The 19059-nt window shown below is 29.6% G+C and overlaps 4 protein-coding genes across 4 annotated transcripts in view; 3 read left to right on the top strand and 1 right to left on the bottom strand.

Annotated features, from left to right (window-relative positions):
- LOC122525944 overlaps positions 1-2155 on the top strand; it is a 90029-nt gene extending 87874 nt beyond the window's left edge. The window contains exon 17 of the mRNA XM_043648986.1: positions 159-2155. Coding sequence (XP_043504921.1) covers positions 159-358 — 200 coding nt within the window. The 3' untranslated portion in view covers positions 359-2155. The remainder of the gene's footprint in view (positions 1-158) is intronic.
- Positions 2156-3121: 966 nt separating this feature from the next.
- LOC122526104 (histone H2A) lies at positions 3122-4735 on the top strand. The gene is made up of 3 exons (XM_043649271.1): positions 3122-3381; positions 3547-3754; positions 4332-4735. The coding sequence occupies exons 1-3, from the start codon at positions 3360-3362 to the stop codon at positions 4507-4509; spliced, it is 408 nt and encodes a 135-aa protein (XP_043505206.1). The 5' UTR covers positions 3122-3359; the 3' UTR covers positions 4510-4735.
- Positions 4736-5164: 429 nt separating this feature from the next.
- On the top strand, positions 5165-7131 carry LOC122524865 (UBX domain-containing protein 1). Its single transcript, XM_043647354.1, has 7 exons — positions 5165-5351; positions 5422-5475; positions 5573-5731; positions 5889-6140; positions 6227-6464; positions 6549-6729; positions 6799-7131. Exons 1-7 carry the CDS (start codon positions 5296-5298, stop codon positions 6849-6851), a joined length of 993 nt encoding a protein of 330 aa, XP_043503289.1. The 5' UTR covers positions 5165-5295; the 3' UTR covers positions 6852-7131.
- LOC122524871 (ribonuclease Oy) lies at positions 7071-8839 on the bottom strand. Its single transcript, XM_043647366.1, has 3 exons — positions 8505-8839; positions 7576-8113; positions 7071-7500 (listed from the first exon to the last, which is right to left on the bottom strand). Exons 1-3 carry the CDS (start codon positions 8564-8566, stop codon positions 7333-7335), a joined length of 768 nt encoding a protein of 255 aa, XP_043503301.1. The 5' UTR covers positions 8567-8839; the 3' UTR covers positions 7071-7332.
- Between the last annotated feature and the right edge of the window lie 10220 nt (positions 8840-19059).

Below are 19059 nucleotides of genomic sequence, written 5' to 3' on the forward strand. Positions count from 1 at the left end.
ATTCATGCAAATTTGATTTTATTCTATAATTAATTTAAAAATTTCAATTACTCTTTAACGTGACCAAAATTAAATAAAAGAAAAACCGCAATTATTATTGCACCAACCGAATATTATACATTTGTATACTAAAACACGGTCGTTTATTCTATTTCTAGAAAAAGTATTGGAGAGAAGAATTCTAACGAGCGAAACATCAAGATTGGTAGCGCAATCGAATGCATTGCGATCGGAAACAGTACAACTCGAGCGAAGAATATACGAACTCTTATCAACAAGGACAGCACTTGATTCCGAGAAACGAGTGCTAAGTGAAAAGATCGAGAGAATGAATGCACTTGTTAGGACTCTTAGGTAGCGATGTATGACGCACAACACGGAAACTCATTCATCTGTGATATTATCGGCGGGTTAAGGGCCGTTGGCATTCGACATACCTTACAAATTGTAGTATGTAGATAAATATAAAGAAATAAGCAGAAGGGTTACATTGACCAAAATTTTAGAAATTTTAAGTCTTGTTTCACAACAAATTCGACTAATCAATGCGGAATCCTTGATGAAAAATAAATCACACGCATCGTAGTCGTTTACCCAAAGGTGTATTCGACTAAAGAACAATTTTCAAAAAACATTTGTATTTAACGCAGATAATTAACATTTTATTCTAACAAAGAATCATATCAGCGTGTGTAAAATGATCTATATATTAAATAAAAACAAAAAACAAGAAAACGAGAAAATAAAAGAGAACAAAATACAAAACTAAAAGGACATGAAAGCTTAAAAATATCATGAAAAAAAAACTTCGAGGAAAATTTAGTATTTTCTATAGTTTTGGCTAACGGCTCTTATTCCACTCTACTATAAATAATTATAATTTGTACCACACATACTATTTTAATGAGAAATAGATAAATCGTGTAACTTATTTTATTCTGAGTAATGTGGACTTTAATGTCGAGTTAAATCGAAAGCAGTAATGAAGGAGAGAGAGAAGAAGAAAAACATGTATTAGCGATGATGGATCAAAAATGGGACATAGGATCGAAGGACATATACTCGTTCACCTGAGTAGTTGGTGATGTCAATAAAAAATAAAAAAAATAAAAAAAAAAAATAAATAAATCATTGCAAGTGTAGATCGTGACTTTAATCTTCTTTTGGGTTTCTTTTTTGTATTATTTTCATTGTTTTTTGTTCTTTTTTGTACAATTTTAATAATAAATATCACATGCGTGGTGATAGATAAATTTTACCATATTAGTTAAGTTAATATATCAAATAGACTGCGATCACAATGAATTAGATAATAACAATAATAATAATAATAATAATAATAATTATAATAATATAATTATAATAATAATAATTATAATAATAATTATAATAATAATAATAATAATAATGAGAAACGTTCAGAAAATAGTATCACGCGGTCAATTTTAATTTAATAAAAGTTCACGATAACTTCTCTAGTCCGCGGACATTCATAGAATACAAAATGGAAATTCGTTTGATTTAGAAAATCAGCGTATTTCAGAACTCCTTCCTTTCGATGTCCACGAGTTATGGTATATATAAATATATATGTATAACTTGAAGGCCAGCAAATACGATGAAAGTTAACGTAATACAACCACGAGGTACTTAGGTAAAGTGACTTAATTTAAAAGGAAAGAAAGAAAGAACGAACGTGAGACTTTGTGCGAGCACATTCCACAAAAAAAAAATAAAATAAAATAAAATGCTTGATTACCCGATAATCCAACATTCCGCGTTCACACTAATCGGACATGTCTCAAATGACTATTTGAATGTGATTAAAAAATTGCAAAAGCAGACGAAGAAAAAAAATATTTTTATTTAATAACACGTCATAATTAAAACCCCTCCTCCATTGACTTTGGTATCCTTAACTTATCTAGCTCTGCTCTCTGAGTGCATTAATTGATCATAAACCGTAACAACCCTCAAAATATATAATAAGACGATCGTTTATAATTTCATTGTTTTGTTCATTGAGTGCCTAACATTATCCTACATTTGTAAATATCATTATTTTTATGTATTATATAACAGAAAGAGACCAAAAGCGTCTATCGGTCTCAGTCTGGCCAGGACGAGCCTAGGAGTAAATTGTTGAAAACACGAATTTATTGTGTGCTTTATTATCACCCATTACACATTTTCCTTGTATCAACATTTTGTTTAGGAACAATGTCTTCATGGAATTAATCTTATAAAAGAAGTTTTGTTATATATTGAGTTGCATTTTTCTGTTTTTAATCATAATGAATGGTTAATAAATAAATATTTTTCATTGCAAAATTTCTGTGTTAAACAAATATTAATTAATATAATAAATTAAGTGTACCTATAGTTGATGTATGCTATAAAGAAATTCAAATTTTTTGGCGCGGAAATTTATAGTTTAAAAGATAGAGCAAAAAGGTATCAATATTTGGGGATATATATTGGTTATTTAGAAATAAATTTAATTTACTTTTCCAAACTGCCTAAACGTATCATGACCACACAGTAGAAGAATCCAGATTTAAATAATTCCATAGAAAACCATAGATCTTTGGAATTGTACCGTTGAAAATTTTACGCGGTCTTTTTTCCCCGTAGAACAGTTATTGATTAAGAGAAAACAAGTTCCTTCGAAAGATTCAGTTGCATACTCTGCAACCATTTTCCCGCCACAATTTTTACAACACAAATACTTCTCAATGATAATGATTTTATTATACTTGAGATATTATTAACGATAATAAAGTTTATAAAGATAAACCGTTAAAATTTTAACGATAATCATTCACGAAATTAATTGTTAATGTTATATTTCACATTTGATTCTCATTTCAATCGAGATGTCGCTTCGATCGATTTTAGCCTCGATGCCAAACGAATAGTTGTTACAAATCAGGATTAACTAAAAACGTCTTAAAAATATATTTAAAAACAAATAAAAATCCAAATTTAAAGAAATAAAATAAATTTAAAAATCCGTTTCTATAATGAAACAAAGTGATAAAAAAGAATAAAGAAAAGATAGAAACTAGTAGGAACATTTGTGGCGTTCCTATTGGCTGCTTGTTTTGCTGTTTCCGATCGGTAGCGTCTTCCCGCGCAAATGAACACCGACCCAACAGTCGCCGCCAAAAAATCTGACGTCCTACAGCATATCTCTTTTGTCGTCGTAGTTTTACGAGTTGCAACGATTTCTCATTCTTTCTGTAGCAGTCTAATCGTGTACAAGTAAACTGATTCACTGTAATTCGAAAAAGTTCATAGAGCATTTGCTATAATTCTTTTTGTGATTAGATTGAAATCATCTCAAATAAAGTGAAAAGATGTCGGGTCGTGGAAAGGGTGGTAAGTATACGCCTTCAGTAAAACACATGATAAAATGAAACGTTTTAACTTTCTCTTCATTCATTTGCATCTTATCTTTTCTTTCTTTTATTTTCTGTTAATAAGGGATAAAAATTAATACAGTAATTAGATTAATTTAGATCGGAAATAATTTAATTTTACTAGGAAAAACCAAGGGAAAGGCAAAGACCCGTAGCAGTAGGGCAGGGCTACAGTTCCCGGTAGGAAGAATCCATCGACTTTTGAGAAAAGGAAATTATGCTGAACGCGTCGGTGCCGGTGCTCCTGTATATCTTGCCGCTGTGATGGAATATTTGGCGGCTGAAGTACTCGAGTTGGCCGGGAATGCCGCAAGGGACAACAAAAAAACCAGGTCCACCGAGAATTATTACATATAATCTTTTTTCTCCCTCGCTCCCTCTATTTTACTTTTTCTATATTCTAACTCTTTTCTATCTGTCTATTTCCGTTTCTCTTTCTCTTTCTCTTACCAGAATACTCCATGTTTTTTTATTATCATCATTTTTTTATGTCTAGCATCATTTAAAGAAAAAGAAAAATAAAGAGAATAAGTAAACAATTACTTTATCTTGAACGTTAATAAGGGTGGTAGTTTGACTATAAGATTAATGTATGTATATATATATATATATACATGTGTATTATATATATAGTACTTTTGTTTCAAATTAAATCAGAAATATGTAATAGTTTTATAAATACATTCCTTTGCAATGTTCTCTAATTGATACAATATTTTTGAAGATATAATCTCAGCGAGGCCATGAACTTGAATTAAAATTTCTTTTCTTCGGTGTCTTTAATATAATTTGTCACAAACTATACTTTCTAGTTCTTTAATCAACTTCTATATCGTAACTTTAACTAAATTATGTATCTCATAAGATGAAAAAGTTATTATTTTTAAATATTTGGTTCTTACTTTTCAGAATCATTCCACGTCATCTACAGCTAGCTATTCGTAATGACGAAGAATTAAACAAGTTGCTGTCAGGTGTTACTATCGCTCAAGGCGGTGTCTTACCCAATATTCAAGCAGTTCTTCTACCTAAAAAGACTGGTACTGGTGGTTCCGGAAAGGGAGACAAAGCTTCCCAAGAATATTAGATTAAACATTTATTATATAAAATATCTTAGGAATGCGTCTTATTCCGGAAACCTGACATGTTCACAGGCACAGTTTATCTCAATAACATTGTGTCATTCGCATACATTTGATAACAATATAAATTATATTAATAATGTAGTGTACACACACAGTTTTAGTTTTATATTACTTTTCAAATTCTTAGCCTACTTTTTGGTTATCCTTTTCTTTTCTGTTTTCATTAAATAAATAAATAATACATAAGACCCCATCTTAATAATAATAATAATAATAGTAATAATAATAATAATAATAATCTATGTTAATTGATTTTTGTTGAATGTAAACGTTTTATGTGAAAATAAATAATGACGAATCTTCACTTTATATATTTCCAATTGTGTTTATAAATTTAGAATGTAATAATTATGATAAGACATTTAAAAAGATTTTGATACTTAAATATTTTGTAGTATTTTTATAATATAATGCAATGAAGTACTTATTTTTTTTCCGTATCTGTGAATGCATTTAATTTGCATATTATGCATATGTATATATATATATATATATATATATATATATATATATATGTATAATATTGTTTCACATAGCACGTATATATATATATATATATATATAGACCTTTATTAACTTCCGGTGACGTTTGCGTGAGATAGCTAGAGTAGACATTGTATAGAGAGCGCGTCGGTTCGACGTGATTAGATTCCGTTAAGACAAATAGATTTGAAAAAAGTTAATAACTGATTGACAATTAAATTTAACGTTGAAATAAACGTTAAAAAATGTCGACAACAGATATAAAAATGCTCGTGGACATGGGTTTCAGTATATCCAAGGCGTAAGTTTCGAATTAATTAGTTTAAGCGGCAAAAGTTAACCTTGTCAGTTTACATTATGTTTTGTTATAGCGAAAAGGCCCTGGAAATTACAGGAAACAATGGCGTTGTCCCAGCAATGGAATGGTAAAAGTTCCTTTTGTTTAATTTTAATTATTTATTTATTATTTAATTATCATTTTATTTGTTCATGTCAATAAAAATATTCAATTTATTTGACAAGGCTCTTGGCTCATGGTGATGAAGCAGAACCTTCACCTGAACCTCCTGTTGCTGAGAGTGCACCAGCTTCAGTAGCCGATACTCCAGCACAAGATAGTAATGCTAGTACGGGTGGACAAGTATCTACGACAGAAGTTGCAAAGTCTATGAAATGTGATATGTAGGTACATGGTTTTTCTCTCATTGTGCATTAAGTAATTTGACCAATTTCATATTCAATGTTTTTCATGTGGCTATATTTTGTTAGTCATGTTAGTCACATTCTTATTTATTATAATTTTCATTATTATTGTCATGTATGTTTAAATATTTTATAGATGCGGAAAACTTTTTAACTCCAGTCTTGCAGTTGAATTCCATGCTACAAAGTCTGGACACGATAAATTCTCAGAAAGTACAGAAGAAAAGAAACCACTTACCGAAGAAGAGAAGAAAGAACAATTGAAATTGCTGGATGAAAAACTAAGGCAAAAGAGAAAAGAGAGAGAGGAACAAAGTAAGAAAGATGCTTTTGAAAGGGAGAGAAATAGAATAAAATCTGGAAAAGAAATGTCAGAGGCAAGAAAGAGGTAAGATGTTATGCTAAGAGAATCAGAGTTTAAGTACACGTTTAGAAGGACTGATTTTAATATTTTTATATTTTTATCAATCATAGATTAGAAGAGTTAGAAATGAAGAAGATTTTGGAACAAAGGAAAAGAGAAAAAGAAGAAGAAAAGATTGCGAGGCAAAAAGTCAAAGCACAGATTGAAGCCGACAAAGCTGCTAGACGTGCAAAAGCTGCTGCTGATAACAATCAGACTCCTAATTCTGTATCAACGTCCTCATTGTTGTCATCGTCCTCTTCTACATCAACTCATCATAGGAAAGATTACAGTGAGACTAAGCTGCAGGTAATCATAAATAAAAATATATAGAAAATAGAAATAAAAAGGTATTTAACTATTCTCTTTATGATCTCATGTAATATTCTTCAGATTAGACTTACAAATGGAAATACGCTAACACAAAGTTTTGGAAGCAAAGAACAGTTATCTGCGGTTAGATTATTTGTTGAAATGAATCGAACGGACGATGGTGGAGCATTTAATTTAATGACAAACTTTCCTAAAAAAGTATTCACAGAGGAGGATTATGATGTACCATTAGACGTTTTAGGTATGCCGTGTTTGAAATCAATTTACTTGGCGCAGCTTAGAAATGTTTTATTTATCTGAATTTTTTTAGGGCTGGTGCCTTCTGCAGTTATAATCGTTCAAAAAAAGACTGCATTGTGTTGAGTGGTTTCTATTTTTACTTTAATGATCGGAGTGCAAACAATGAGCAGTTGCATTATCTTTAGACATGCAATTTAATTGCAATTAAGTGCTATACAAAACAAATTCTTTAATATGCGTTGGTTATTTAAGATTGCAAATAAGTTTTTCATAACTTAGTTTTCAAAAAATGCTATAACTAAAAAAAAATTAAGTGGACAGTAGGAAATATATGTTTGAAAATGTTGTATACGTATTTTATTGTAAATCACATCAAAATATTATGTCTTCTTTTGTACAATGATTCAACAGTTTGTATAATTCGTTAATTAATAGTTTCAATGATTCATGGTTCATTCGTATATATATTATACAAATTTATAACTTATAGTTTCTGAGTCACAGCCTAAGCTGAATTTCCATTTTTGTACTATGTGATTATTACATTTACAGTTATCGAAGATTTAGTCTTAAAAATTTGCTAAATATTTAGCAAAAGTAAATTTTATATTTGTATCACGTTATAATACGATGGTACAGTACCAGGATATATTACTTGCGTAAATTTCTTACAAGTATCATAGGGGTATCCATTAATACCATCGCAATCAATCAATCGTAAATTTTTATCGAAGCAAATTCTAATTTCGAAAATATATGCTTCGTCTTTTTCCTTCAAAAATGATACGATTCGTTAATTTTTAAATTACAATAACTTTTTCATACTCCAGAAAATATGTACTCTTACCTTGTTATACACGCACCCTATTTCTGCTGTGGTACCAATAATTTTTTTAATTGCGTTAAGAATATCTTGTACCGCGTAACTGCTACCAGGTAGAATGTTACGTTTTCCAAGAACATTTTTCATGTCGTAAATATCCAACAATTCGAGTCCCTTTTGAAAATATTTTAATTCAGTGTTTAATTCTGGAAGTATAGCAGCACAAGTACCGTGCTTGTTCCATTCGTGACGCCAAAAGGAATACGAATCCTTCATATCTTCTATATCGATCCACTTTTCTTCCAATTCATTTTTTATCGGATTCAGAGCACTCGCGTTAAATGGCAAAGATTGATTACAAAAATTCGGACCTTCGGTGTGATACTTTGTGGGCCATATACCATGAATGGACCATTCGTCGTTCTTAGGTAATGCACAGGCATGCGATTCCGACTTTTCCTTCCATACGTAACATACGGTTTGTGGCCAGTGTTGAGTGAAAATTAAAACATCAAAGTTTTGAGAATCTTTTACTTTATGTTGGCATTTGGAACGTCGTCTCCTAGGTAGACAACCATTCGATTTAGATGAATATTTTTTTTTCTACGGTATGAATGAAGTGATTTAGTATTCTGCACTATCCTATCATGTATTTCCTATTTCAAAATATTTTTTTCAGTACTTGTATATATTAAATATATACACATTACACTTTCTTTACGAATATAGCATTGAAAAAGTAATACGAATTATCGCGTAATACGTTAGTTAATGTTAGTGTATCCATGGTTGAATAACGGGGCTTGCATATAATTTACTAGGTCGATTATTTCTTCAGTATATTGATGATGTAAAAATAAAATGATCATCTCGTGAATTAAATTTTACAATGTTGCGTTATATAATACTTAGGAACTTTAACATTATAGTTGAAAATAAATCGTATTACTCACCCGAAACTATGATCAAATAGAAGTAAAAGAAGGAGACACTTGATTATGTGCTGCCGTAGCATGCTGCTAGCAGCTTGGAGTCTCTTTGTTAATAAGAGAGACTAAGTTCTCGTATACGTTCCATTCCCTCGTTTCTTATACACGCAATCTCACTCCCACCACTATTTTTAGTTTTACCCTACCATCCCAACTAAATAGAATAGAATAGAATAGAAGGCAGCCCCTTTGCTTCAGTGGTGCGCAAATTAAGTATTTTGATCCCAAGGGGTTGCAGGTAGAATATCGAAATTGTTGAAATTTTCATGTATTTCATTTATAATTATAATTAAATTAAAATCTTCAATTTTTAGTTTATTTTTTAAAATCAAGCTAAAATAATATGATTCTTATATTTTGATCAATTTTAATTAAAGGAATATTTAGAATCCCGTTCGTATAGAATTCCTTTCACGACTATAAATGATTTGCGCACCACTGTTTTACCTGGAAGGTAGATACGTTTCAACAGGTTTAAGCACGTTTCTCTTTCTTCTTCTCTATCTCCTCCTCTTCTCTCTTTGTAAAAGTATTATAGATAAGAATAAAATTTTAAAGAATTGCGTAATGTAAAGGTATTCGTTTTTCTTATCGTATTTTTTTTTATTATATTTTAACGTTTATTTTGTACTGTTACCTTTCTAGAGTAAATAATGTGAATATTTAATACAGTTGTTCAAACAGATACGTCAAGTTAGAAGAACTATTAAGTACGTTCTTTTTGCTGAGAATGTACAAAATTGCTTTTGATGACGTACGAATAAAGTATCATTATCTGCTCATGAAGAAGTATACGTTGAGATTGATGTCTTTAAACATTTGCTGCGTTGAACAATACATTTTATTGATCTTATCGTCTTTTATATAACGCACGTTTATTTCAATCATTTTTCTAATTCTATAATCTTCTTAGAAGATAATTTATTATCCGCGTTCAATATGATCTATGCACTTACTGCCGTCTCTTTCTATCACTGATAAATTATATTCAATTCCTTATAGTATACAATCTGTTCTACACGCATGCTTATATTCATCATAATTCGGGGGCAGTACAATTGGCACGAACAAAATTTGAATTCTTTTTTTTTCTGCGAATATCTTGCATATCAATTTATTTCAAATTTGAATTTGTGTTCTTATTTTGAAATTGTCAAAAATTCTACATCAACAACCAGTAAACAATTGAATACTCGACTTGATTCGATATTTATAAATTTGTTATATTTGATATAGTAATTGTACAAAGTTGATTACTTTATAGTATAAATTATAATATTAATTACTATTTTTTATTCATATTTATTTGAAATATATATTATAATAATTTATTTTGTTGGTAATGTAGGAAATGATGTGATCTTAAATACAAGCTTCCCAACAAATTTTATTAGAATATGGTATTAATAATAGGTCATTGGAAAAATTTTCATTTATATTATTTTTTGTTTTTAGTTCCAAAATTATATCAAATATTTTAAGCAATCGGCAGAACAGGTTACTATAATTATCGATAGTCTTTATTATTATGGACGTTAGGTGGCATCAGTTTCAGGATTTAAAGATTAGTTTAAAAATATCAGTATCTTATTTATTTTCTTGGTTAATACAGAATTTTTTATATTTTTTTATTTACTTTTATTTATTATTTATTTTTTAAACAGATAGTTACATAACTTCAAAAGGAACAATAAATTTGGTCTTCACAGATGGTATGTTTAAAAGGACTAGAATATAGCATTAAAAAGTTGGCATAAATCCTCAACAGCAGAAATAAATAAATAGATGCGCTAAATTGCTAACTATTTGCTAATTCAAAATCCATAATTGCTAACTTTATTAATTAATTATTTAATTAGTTATTAATAATTACAAATGTGGAAATGTCAGGAGTGGGAGATTTTTTCAAAGTGAATTTGTGGTTGTGGATGCGTATAACATATTTTTAACAACTTTTTAATGCTAGACAGAAGCACATAGAAGCTCATAGGTCCACTTTTCGCGTAACCACATTTATATTAGTTACTAAGCTGACCATCAATGGGCGATAGTAGATACTTAATGCGATGACGGTGAGATAATATAAAATAATGCAATATTCTTTGATAGTATATAATAGTATAGTTATATTGTAATATAGAATTTTATATAATTATATTTAATTTTTAATATATAAACATGTGTGTGCCTTCAGAAATGCATTTATATATATTTTAAAATGAAGCAATTTAAGACACTCAAATAAAAAAGAATCCAGAAGGTTTGATGATAAATCCAACGATGATCACCTGTAACAAGAAGAAAACTATATTAATCATACAATCAAGTGATACAATAGCCTGACATATAAGTGGTCCAATTCGCAGATGCACTTTTCAATTGAATCCTTTATTTACTTTTTATCAAATCTCTAATTAACGTTGCAATAAAATTAAATTTAAACGCGTGTGATTTTACATTTATATAAAATAAATAAAAATATATAAAGAAATAGGAAAAATAAGAATACTAAGTTACTAAAAAAAATAATATCTATTAATTATTGTGAAATACTTTTAAACCGCATTATACAGAAAAGAAAAATTGCAAATTTAATAAAATACGATCAAAGTGAAAAATTTTAAAGACGAAATAAGAAAAGAGAAATTACTGTAATATTTACCGAACGTTATTTAAGCTACAAAATTTAATAATACAAAAATTGTAATATTTCTGACTCTAACTAAACACATATGCATCTTTTGGACGATATGGCACACAGATTTGATGTGCCAAAGAGATGGAATGGTCCATCATCTCCAATTACAATTACAAATTAATGACGAGCAAATAAATAATACAATAGAATATAAAATACGACTAAAGAGCTATTTTCGAAAAGTTCGAACTTATTGTTGAACCTTTGAAAATAACTTAATAGTCTATGTAGTTGCCCTCTTCAGCCACAATTAAGTGGGGGCCTCTTCGGCATTAGCCTCTTCGGCATTTAGCCTCTTCTTTCTTCATCCCTGAAAACTGCATTGGACATTTTCTACGAGCGAGAGAGATAAGATCTTTCATACTACTTTTGCAAATTAACTTGTATTATGTTACAATTCTAATTCTCAATTATTAAAAAATTAATTTACATTTTCTGTTCAATAGTAAAGCTCGTGAACTATCAATGAACTTAGACTTCATTGACATATACACGAGCACAATTAAACGAATGTCCAAGCAGATAATTATAGATGACCTAATAACACGTCGCACTTTTAATGTCAAAAAATAAAATAGAATTGAAATAAATAAAGCAATAAATGTTATGCATTTTCTTGCAATATTTTCATTCAATTTATTTTTATACTGAATTATATCAAATATTTCAAATACTAAATCGCGATGGTGCGAAGTGTTAGTTATAATACTTAAAACTAAGTATCAAATTCATCAAAGTATTTGCGAATTTGTTCGACTCTACCTCGTTCGAGATAGAATCGAAATAGAAATGAATCTTTCAAATCGTTGCAAATTCCTTTGAATTCATGATACATAATAAAAATTACAGAAGAGTTACAAAATAAATTTACAAAGTAAGCATAATGGAATGAATAAAAAAAAATTTTGTAACAAATCTGTATAAACCAGGAGGCGGAATTTCCACTCCGGAGTGGAAGCAAGCCTAGTGCCCATCCTGGATCCTACCTACTTAAAATTAAAGTTTTTACATTCGCTCAGAGAAATGCTACTTGCCTGCCAATTACCCGTATTTAAAAAGAGCAAATACACATACGTACCCACCCACTCACTCCACGATTCTCTCACATACCACCAGGGTGCAAAAGCCTAAACTAGAGAGCATGCCCCGGGGCACCTCCGACACCCTAGTTCAAACGCGTGTTTTCTAAACTTATGGGAGTACGTACCAATGCTGTAATCGACTGCCAAGGCTAATGATTATTGCATAAAAGACTAAGACAAAAATACTGGTACATACTAGTATATATGCATACTAGTAATGTACAAGTATATCAAAGTTTCCACAAATAAATGCGGTAACTCTACTATTAAAAACGATTTTATATATTACCAAAAAAAGATGAGAAAAATTTAATATAAATAGAAAAATACAACCATGTGTATTTTTTATATCACACCTAACTCTAAGTGTGCTATTCTAAGTAGTATTCTAAGTGATAAATAATGCATTAATTAAAAACTATCGCGAAACGATGTACAAAACGCTCTACCTAATACGCACACACAGGTGTAAAGTACATCGTGCAATCACTAGCACAATGACAGCCGCCAATAGGGGAAAAACTTAAAACTAAACCCACACTAACTGTTTCTCATCCATACGAGTAGCACCTGGGCACACGCATAGATGAGAACGCAGAAAGTATGGGGGGGAGAAACGGGAGATTAGTACATTAGAAGCTGAAAATCCTGATCTAAAAAATATGATTAAAAACACATATATACATAAGACATAAATACATTTTTATAGAAATTTATCTAAGCGGCTAAGGACTCTACAATTTATTTGATAAATATTAACTTTTAATATCTTTTAATATCTTTTAATATATTTTAATATATTTAAAAACCTCGGACGACTCCTTTCATTAAGTTGGCTGTTCTAATAAAAGAACTGGGCTTTGAGCCACCACTTAACTGCTAGAATCTATCCGTCGCGAATGAGTTTGTTTTCTTGCTCATTTATTTGTAATATCGAAGTATCGATATATCAAAATTAATCGCGATTAGATAAATTAAGTACGAAGCAATGCATGTAAGACATTTATTACATGCTTTTCTGGACGAAAACGAGTAAATTAATGCTCGGTTTCACCACTACTAACCACGAACAAAACACGTAATAAAAAAGAAAGTGTATTAATTAATTGCACTGTTAATTAAATGAATTTAACCGGTGAGACAAGAAAACCTATCCTGAACTAATATCATAAAATATACAATACAATATAAAATACAATATAGAATTTTCATGAGTAACTCCTAGAAAGGAATTACTCATGTGCTCGTCACTAATTTATTGGAATAATTACAACCAGTAACTCGTGCCGATTAGGACCTTTCATCCTCGACATGATTGAGCACCGGAGGGACTTTAAATTTTATGACTCACTGCGTAAGAAGTTCTACGATGGCTCCAAAACACTCCTACTTCGCAGCAAGTGTTGTAGTCTGACGATCGAAGAGTTCCTCGATTTGGTATTGAAGGAGATCCACTGAAGATCCACCGAAGATCCACTGAAGATCCACCGAAGATCCACCGAAGATCCATCGAAGAATTCATCCCACATCTTTGATAAGGTAGAAAGTCCGTTGTCATATCTATAAAATAAAATAGAACAAAATGATAAGTTATATGTAATATGATCCAAAATAATAAAAAATAAAATCGAATGAAATGTAAATAAAAATGGATACTTACAATGCATTCCAATGGGATGAAGTTCAATTGCACCATGGCGATGCACCTCGCGTGAATCTAAAAACGCGGTATAAACGAAAATAAAAACTATAGATGAGTTTCTTATCGCGAAACCGAAATTTTATTATACGGCGAACAACACTGATTCTAATTCGCGTATGATTTTAATTTATTATGCGCCCGATCACTGATTCTACAACTGGTTCCAAAGACTGCTTTCCACACAGTCAATGCAAATAGAAAAATCTTCATTGATGCACTGGCTCTAATACGCGAACAGTCTGTGCGACTGTTTAAAGATAAAAATACAACTTTTGTCGAACAAAATCTATTGCAATTACTGCTTTGGTCGCAGATAATTTAATATGAAAAATTTCTAATACAATCGCGTAACACGAACGAATTGAAATGAGCGAACGAACGTGCTTCTAATCCGTGATTTTAATTATATTCAATCGATACAACACTCCCGTATATTGCTTCGCGCACGATTGCAATCTGAAACAGAAATAAAAAACAATACTATTAATACCATTACTATTACTGAAAAAAATTAAAATGTTTATTGAATTATTAAATACAAAAATATACTCACTTTGTATCTCCATCGATGAATGCACGATGGGTCTCCTACCCTTAGGATGACGATGACAATGCACTAACACTGATTCTACAACTGCATTTCATGCAGTTAATTCAATTAACACTAGATTAATGGACTAACAATAAACCAATTTGACTCTCCATTTTAAATTTCTTTGCTACATATGCTACATATATATAAAATTTAAATATTATTTTTTAAAAATATATATTGATTTTTAATATCATAATGAAATATATGTAAATATTAATTCCTCCCCTCTACCCATTTCTTCATGCAAACAATTTTTGTAAGTTTTTAAAAAATAGTAAACGAAACAATAATGAAAAAATCTAGTGTTAAACGAATTTCCAAATGAATTTAATTAATAAATTGTAACACTATTCCAACGATGATCTGAAACAAAAATAAAAACAAGATTATATAGACCATTGATATAAAAACATTATTATAATTATTCAGAAAAAGTTTAATATAAAAATTGACTTACGTTTATTCTTCAGTGATGAATGCACGATGGGTATCCTACCCTTAGGATGACGATGAGCACACGTTTAAACCGAATAAAAGAAACTTACGGAGTTTCATAACCGAGCAAACGAAACTTTTACATACGGCGTACAACACTGACTTTACTTTCCGATTCTTTTATATTTTATTTTATCGATGCAACACACGAGTACTTCATTGCCTACGCGCTCGATTGCAATGATGTTCTGAAACAAAAAAAGAAAAAGAACAATTAATATCATCGTTATTATAAAAATCCATTAAAGTTATCATAGAAGTGTTTGATAGAAAAATATACTTACTTTTAATCTTCATTGATGACTGCAGGATGGGTATCCTACCCTTAGGATGACGATGAATAAAATAAAATTAAATAAAACTCTGAAAAGCTGAAACATACTAAAAATTATATTACATACAATTAAATATTACAATATTTCCTGAAATCATTCCTGAAGGCATTGCACACTTTCAAAGATATTTTGTCATAAAGAATCAATATAAATTCAAGCAATATTAATTGCCTTAGTCTCACTACTTGTATAATATTACATACAAAGTATGTAATGTTATTTAAAATAATAATTAAAAATTTTTTAAGTTATAATATATAACTCGATAAAGAGTAATCTAAAAAATAAAACTTTTTTGTTCTATTCTATCTAATGAGAAACTTATTAAAGTATTTAATGTTAGAATGTAGAAGTATTAAACGTTAGATAACGTTAAAAATAAAATCAATAAATAGTTTAATACGTCACGTTCGTTAGATCTTTACTCGTTGAAGGACGGAAGGGGAATGGAGATCTCTCTGCGTACATCTCGTAGAGGTATCGAATGCTCGGTGGTCGACTGTTTACGTTTTGTTTCGACGGTTATTCTTCTGTTTTCACCTCGAGAAATTCCTACAAATATACATACACATTCATAGTTGCTTGTAGGTGAATGTTTTGTTTTCTTTCTCTCTCTCTCTCTTACTCTCTTTCCTACTCTTTTTATATATTTCTATATGGCTTAAAAAAAGAATAACGCTTACCTCAATGAATATGAAGATAAAAAAAGAGTAAACACAACTTTTAGACTGAGTATACGTTATTCCTGTTGGACTTTCCCAATGCACAGTAACCTAAAAAAGGAAAAAAAAAGATTACATTAGTATAACATAAAGAAAATCAAATATATGAGTGTATGTGTACGAGCGGTTAACCTATACTTATGTATATATGCCTATATGTGTGTGTATGTGATAAAAATCAAATTTAACACGAAATACGATCTTTGAATACATAATTATCAAAAATAATTAATTAGAGCATCATTAGAGATGGTAGTAAGTATCGATACCATGAAAGAAGCTGGAAATTAGAAGAAATATTGTTAAGTAACATTGGTGAGATTTGGCGGCACGTCGAGAGATATCGATGTACATTCTCACAGATATCTATCGAACTTTTCAATATTTCGTTTTGAAAACACTCACGTATGAAAATCTTGTGTGTAGCTATCGTTTGATATGTAATAGGAAGGTGTAAAATACTTTCAATTACCTGAATTAAAAGGGATGATGCAATACGCTGGAATATATACACTTGACAGATTCCAATATGGTGGCTGTGACGTATTACGGGGGGGTCCACCCGCAAGGAAACGTACATCTGATGGCTTCATGGCTGCTTGATATTTTTGCATTTTTTCCATCTATTATAAAAAAATATCGAATAGTTAAAAATAGTATAGGAACATAAATATTGTCGAAATATATACTTTATTAAGCCAGACAATAAAAATCGATCATTAAAAATCGATATCTATAGAAATGATGCCGTAAAACAAGATATAATATATATATATATATATATATATATATATATATAATTGCGTAGAAAAATGCATACCAATGTACATGGAACTTCTTTCTACGCAAATATTTTTATCGTCGACATTATCGTTATCTTTCGATTATATCTTTTGGAAGTCATTTGCTAGAAGAATCTATTAGTATATAGGAAGATTATTTACGTTAGAAAATATTTTTTAATTACCTGAGATTAACGGGACGACGAAGTATCCGTGCGATCTCCAGCACCGACGCCGCGAAAAGAAAGAAGAATGATCAGCAAAGAGCCCTGATTGGCTGATAATTATTTCAAAGATAAGTGACCAATCAGAAATTCCCAATTACCATATAGAAATGTATTTCACGCACCCAAGCTTGCCCCGTCACACGTACGTAACTCGCCTTTCTTCATGACCACTCTAGTCAAGCTAGATATGATAATTTATTTATTAAATAAATAAAAAATTTATTTTATTTTTCTATTTAAGGTACACGTATCTTGTTAATATTTAAAAAATAACGAAAAGAATAAAGACAATATGCATTATAAACCTTATCACACCGCACAGAAAAACACACTTAATTTATTTATTACAATAATTAAATATCAATTATGAATTATTATAATTATTTAATTACTAATCAAATTAATAATTATTGTTATCTAATTTATTTTTCTATTAGGTGTATACGTTCCTTGTTAATATTCAAAAAATCATGAGTAAAATAAAGACAATATATAGACTAAAAACATAATCACATTGCAACGTTTTGATATAAACATTCCTTCAATTTTGATGTAATTGTTTAAACTAATATACATTTGTTTTAACGTCCCTGTACAATGAAGACTTTGGATAATAAAATTTTTAGCCAAAAATATCACATTAAAATTATTTTATATTCAAAGTATGTTAATATGTAATGTTTAAACCAGTACATATGTGTTTAAACAATCTGAAATATAAAGAGATTGCATTAGAATATTAAAATAATTGTTAAATAATCGATAGGAATGTCTATTGTTGTCTAAAAGATCGGAATATGTGATCTATGTACCGTCCCCTTCGAAATCCACCGTTGAAAGGAGACGTTGTCCTCTATGAAAGTACTTTTATTGAAAGTTGTTTATATGACTTTCCTAACGTTGCGCATGTGTATAAAGTGAATAATCCATCTAATCGATAAATTTAAGATTATAACGTTATGATTTTCGTATTTTTATCTATTTCATGTAATTATTTTAATGCTCCTGCGCACTGAGAACTTCGAGGGTAAAATTTAGCTGCAATATAAGAAAAGTGCATTAGTGCATTAAAATAATATTTAATTAATACGTAATGTACACGTATATGTAAATGAAAAAAGAAAGTACATTTCTCTAAACAATTATACAACCAATCTATTCAAACAATTAATAAACAATATACTAATGGAAAATATGAAATATTGAAGCTTACTATTATGATAGACGAAAGCAGAGGTTTTTGTTCGTTTAAATACCAAAAAAAATGTGCCTAGATTAATTTTAAAATCTTGCAAATTCTTCTTTTAGGTATGTACTTGATACACAAAACAACAAGAAAGCCTAATAGATGCTGTGCTTTTCCAAATCTTCAAATACTTGCAAATCTGAAAATCATAAGATTGTATTAGTAAAGTATCAAGTTATCCTTGTTAATATTTAAAAACTTATGTGTAGAATAAAGACATTATACACTAAAAACTTTATCATACTGCACAGAAAAACACACACAAAATTCATTTTTTTAATCAATCAAAAATAATTTTATTTTCCAATTAGTTGTACACGTTCTTTCATAATATTTAAAAAATAAGGAACAAAATAAAGAGGTTATACACTAAAAACAGCACAGAAAAACACAATCATATAGAAAAGAAACAAAGTTGCAGATATTTTAAAAACAATTGACATAAAGCACTATAGCCATCCTCTAAGAATTAAAATAACAAGAATTTTTCCTTACCAATACACAATGTGGGAATTTATACATTCATAGTTGGCATGAGAGATGTCAATTGTTTTCTTTCAGTTTATTTTAATTCTTTAAGGATGGCTATATTGCTTTATGTCATTTGTTTTCAAGATTTCTATAACGTGGTTTCT

Source organism: Polistes fuscatus, unplaced genomic scaffold (assembly GCF_010416935.1).
Source record: "Polistes fuscatus isolate 324 unplaced genomic scaffold, CU_Pfus_HIC Scaffold10, whole genome shotgun sequence".
NCBI lineage: Eukaryota > Metazoa > Arthropoda > Insecta > Hymenoptera > Vespidae > Polistes > Polistes fuscatus.

Bases quoted from the DNA above. Each gene is read 5' to 3' on its own strand.
- LOC122524871 (XM_043647366.1), bottom strand. From the start codon at position 8,566: ATGCTACGGCAGCACATAATCAAGTGTCTCCTTCTTTTACTTCTATTT. The intron at 8,114-8,504 runs GTGAGTAATACG...TTGTCTACCTAG, and splicing joins CTATTTGATCATAGTTTCGG to GAGACGACGTTCCAAATGCC. The intron at 7,501-7,575 runs GTAAGAGTACAT...TCATTTTTGAAG, and splicing joins TAGGGTGCGTGTATAACAAG to GAAAAAGACGAAGCATATAT.
- LOC122524865 (XM_043647354.1), top strand. From the start codon at position 5,296: ATGTCGACAACAGATATAAAAATGCTCGTGGACATGGGTTTCAGTATA. The intron at 5,476-5,572 runs GTAAAAGTTCCT...TTATTTGACAAG, and splicing joins GTTGTCCCAGCAATGGAATG to GCTCTTGGCTCATGGTGATG. The intron at 6,465-6,548 runs GTAATCATAAAT...AATATTCTTCAG, and splicing joins ACAGTGAGACTAAGCTGCAG to ATTAGACTTACAAATGGAAA.
- LOC122526104 (XM_043649271.1), top strand. From the start codon at position 3,360: ATGTCGGGTCGTGGAAAGGGTG. The intron at 3,382-3,546 runs GTAAGTATACGC...TAATTTTACTAG, and splicing joins GTCGGGTCGTGGAAAGGGTG to GAAAAACCAAGGGAAAGGCA. The intron at 3,755-4,331 runs GTCCACCGAGAA...CTTACTTTTCAG, and splicing joins AGGGACAACAAAAAAACCAG to AATCATTCCACGTCATCTAC.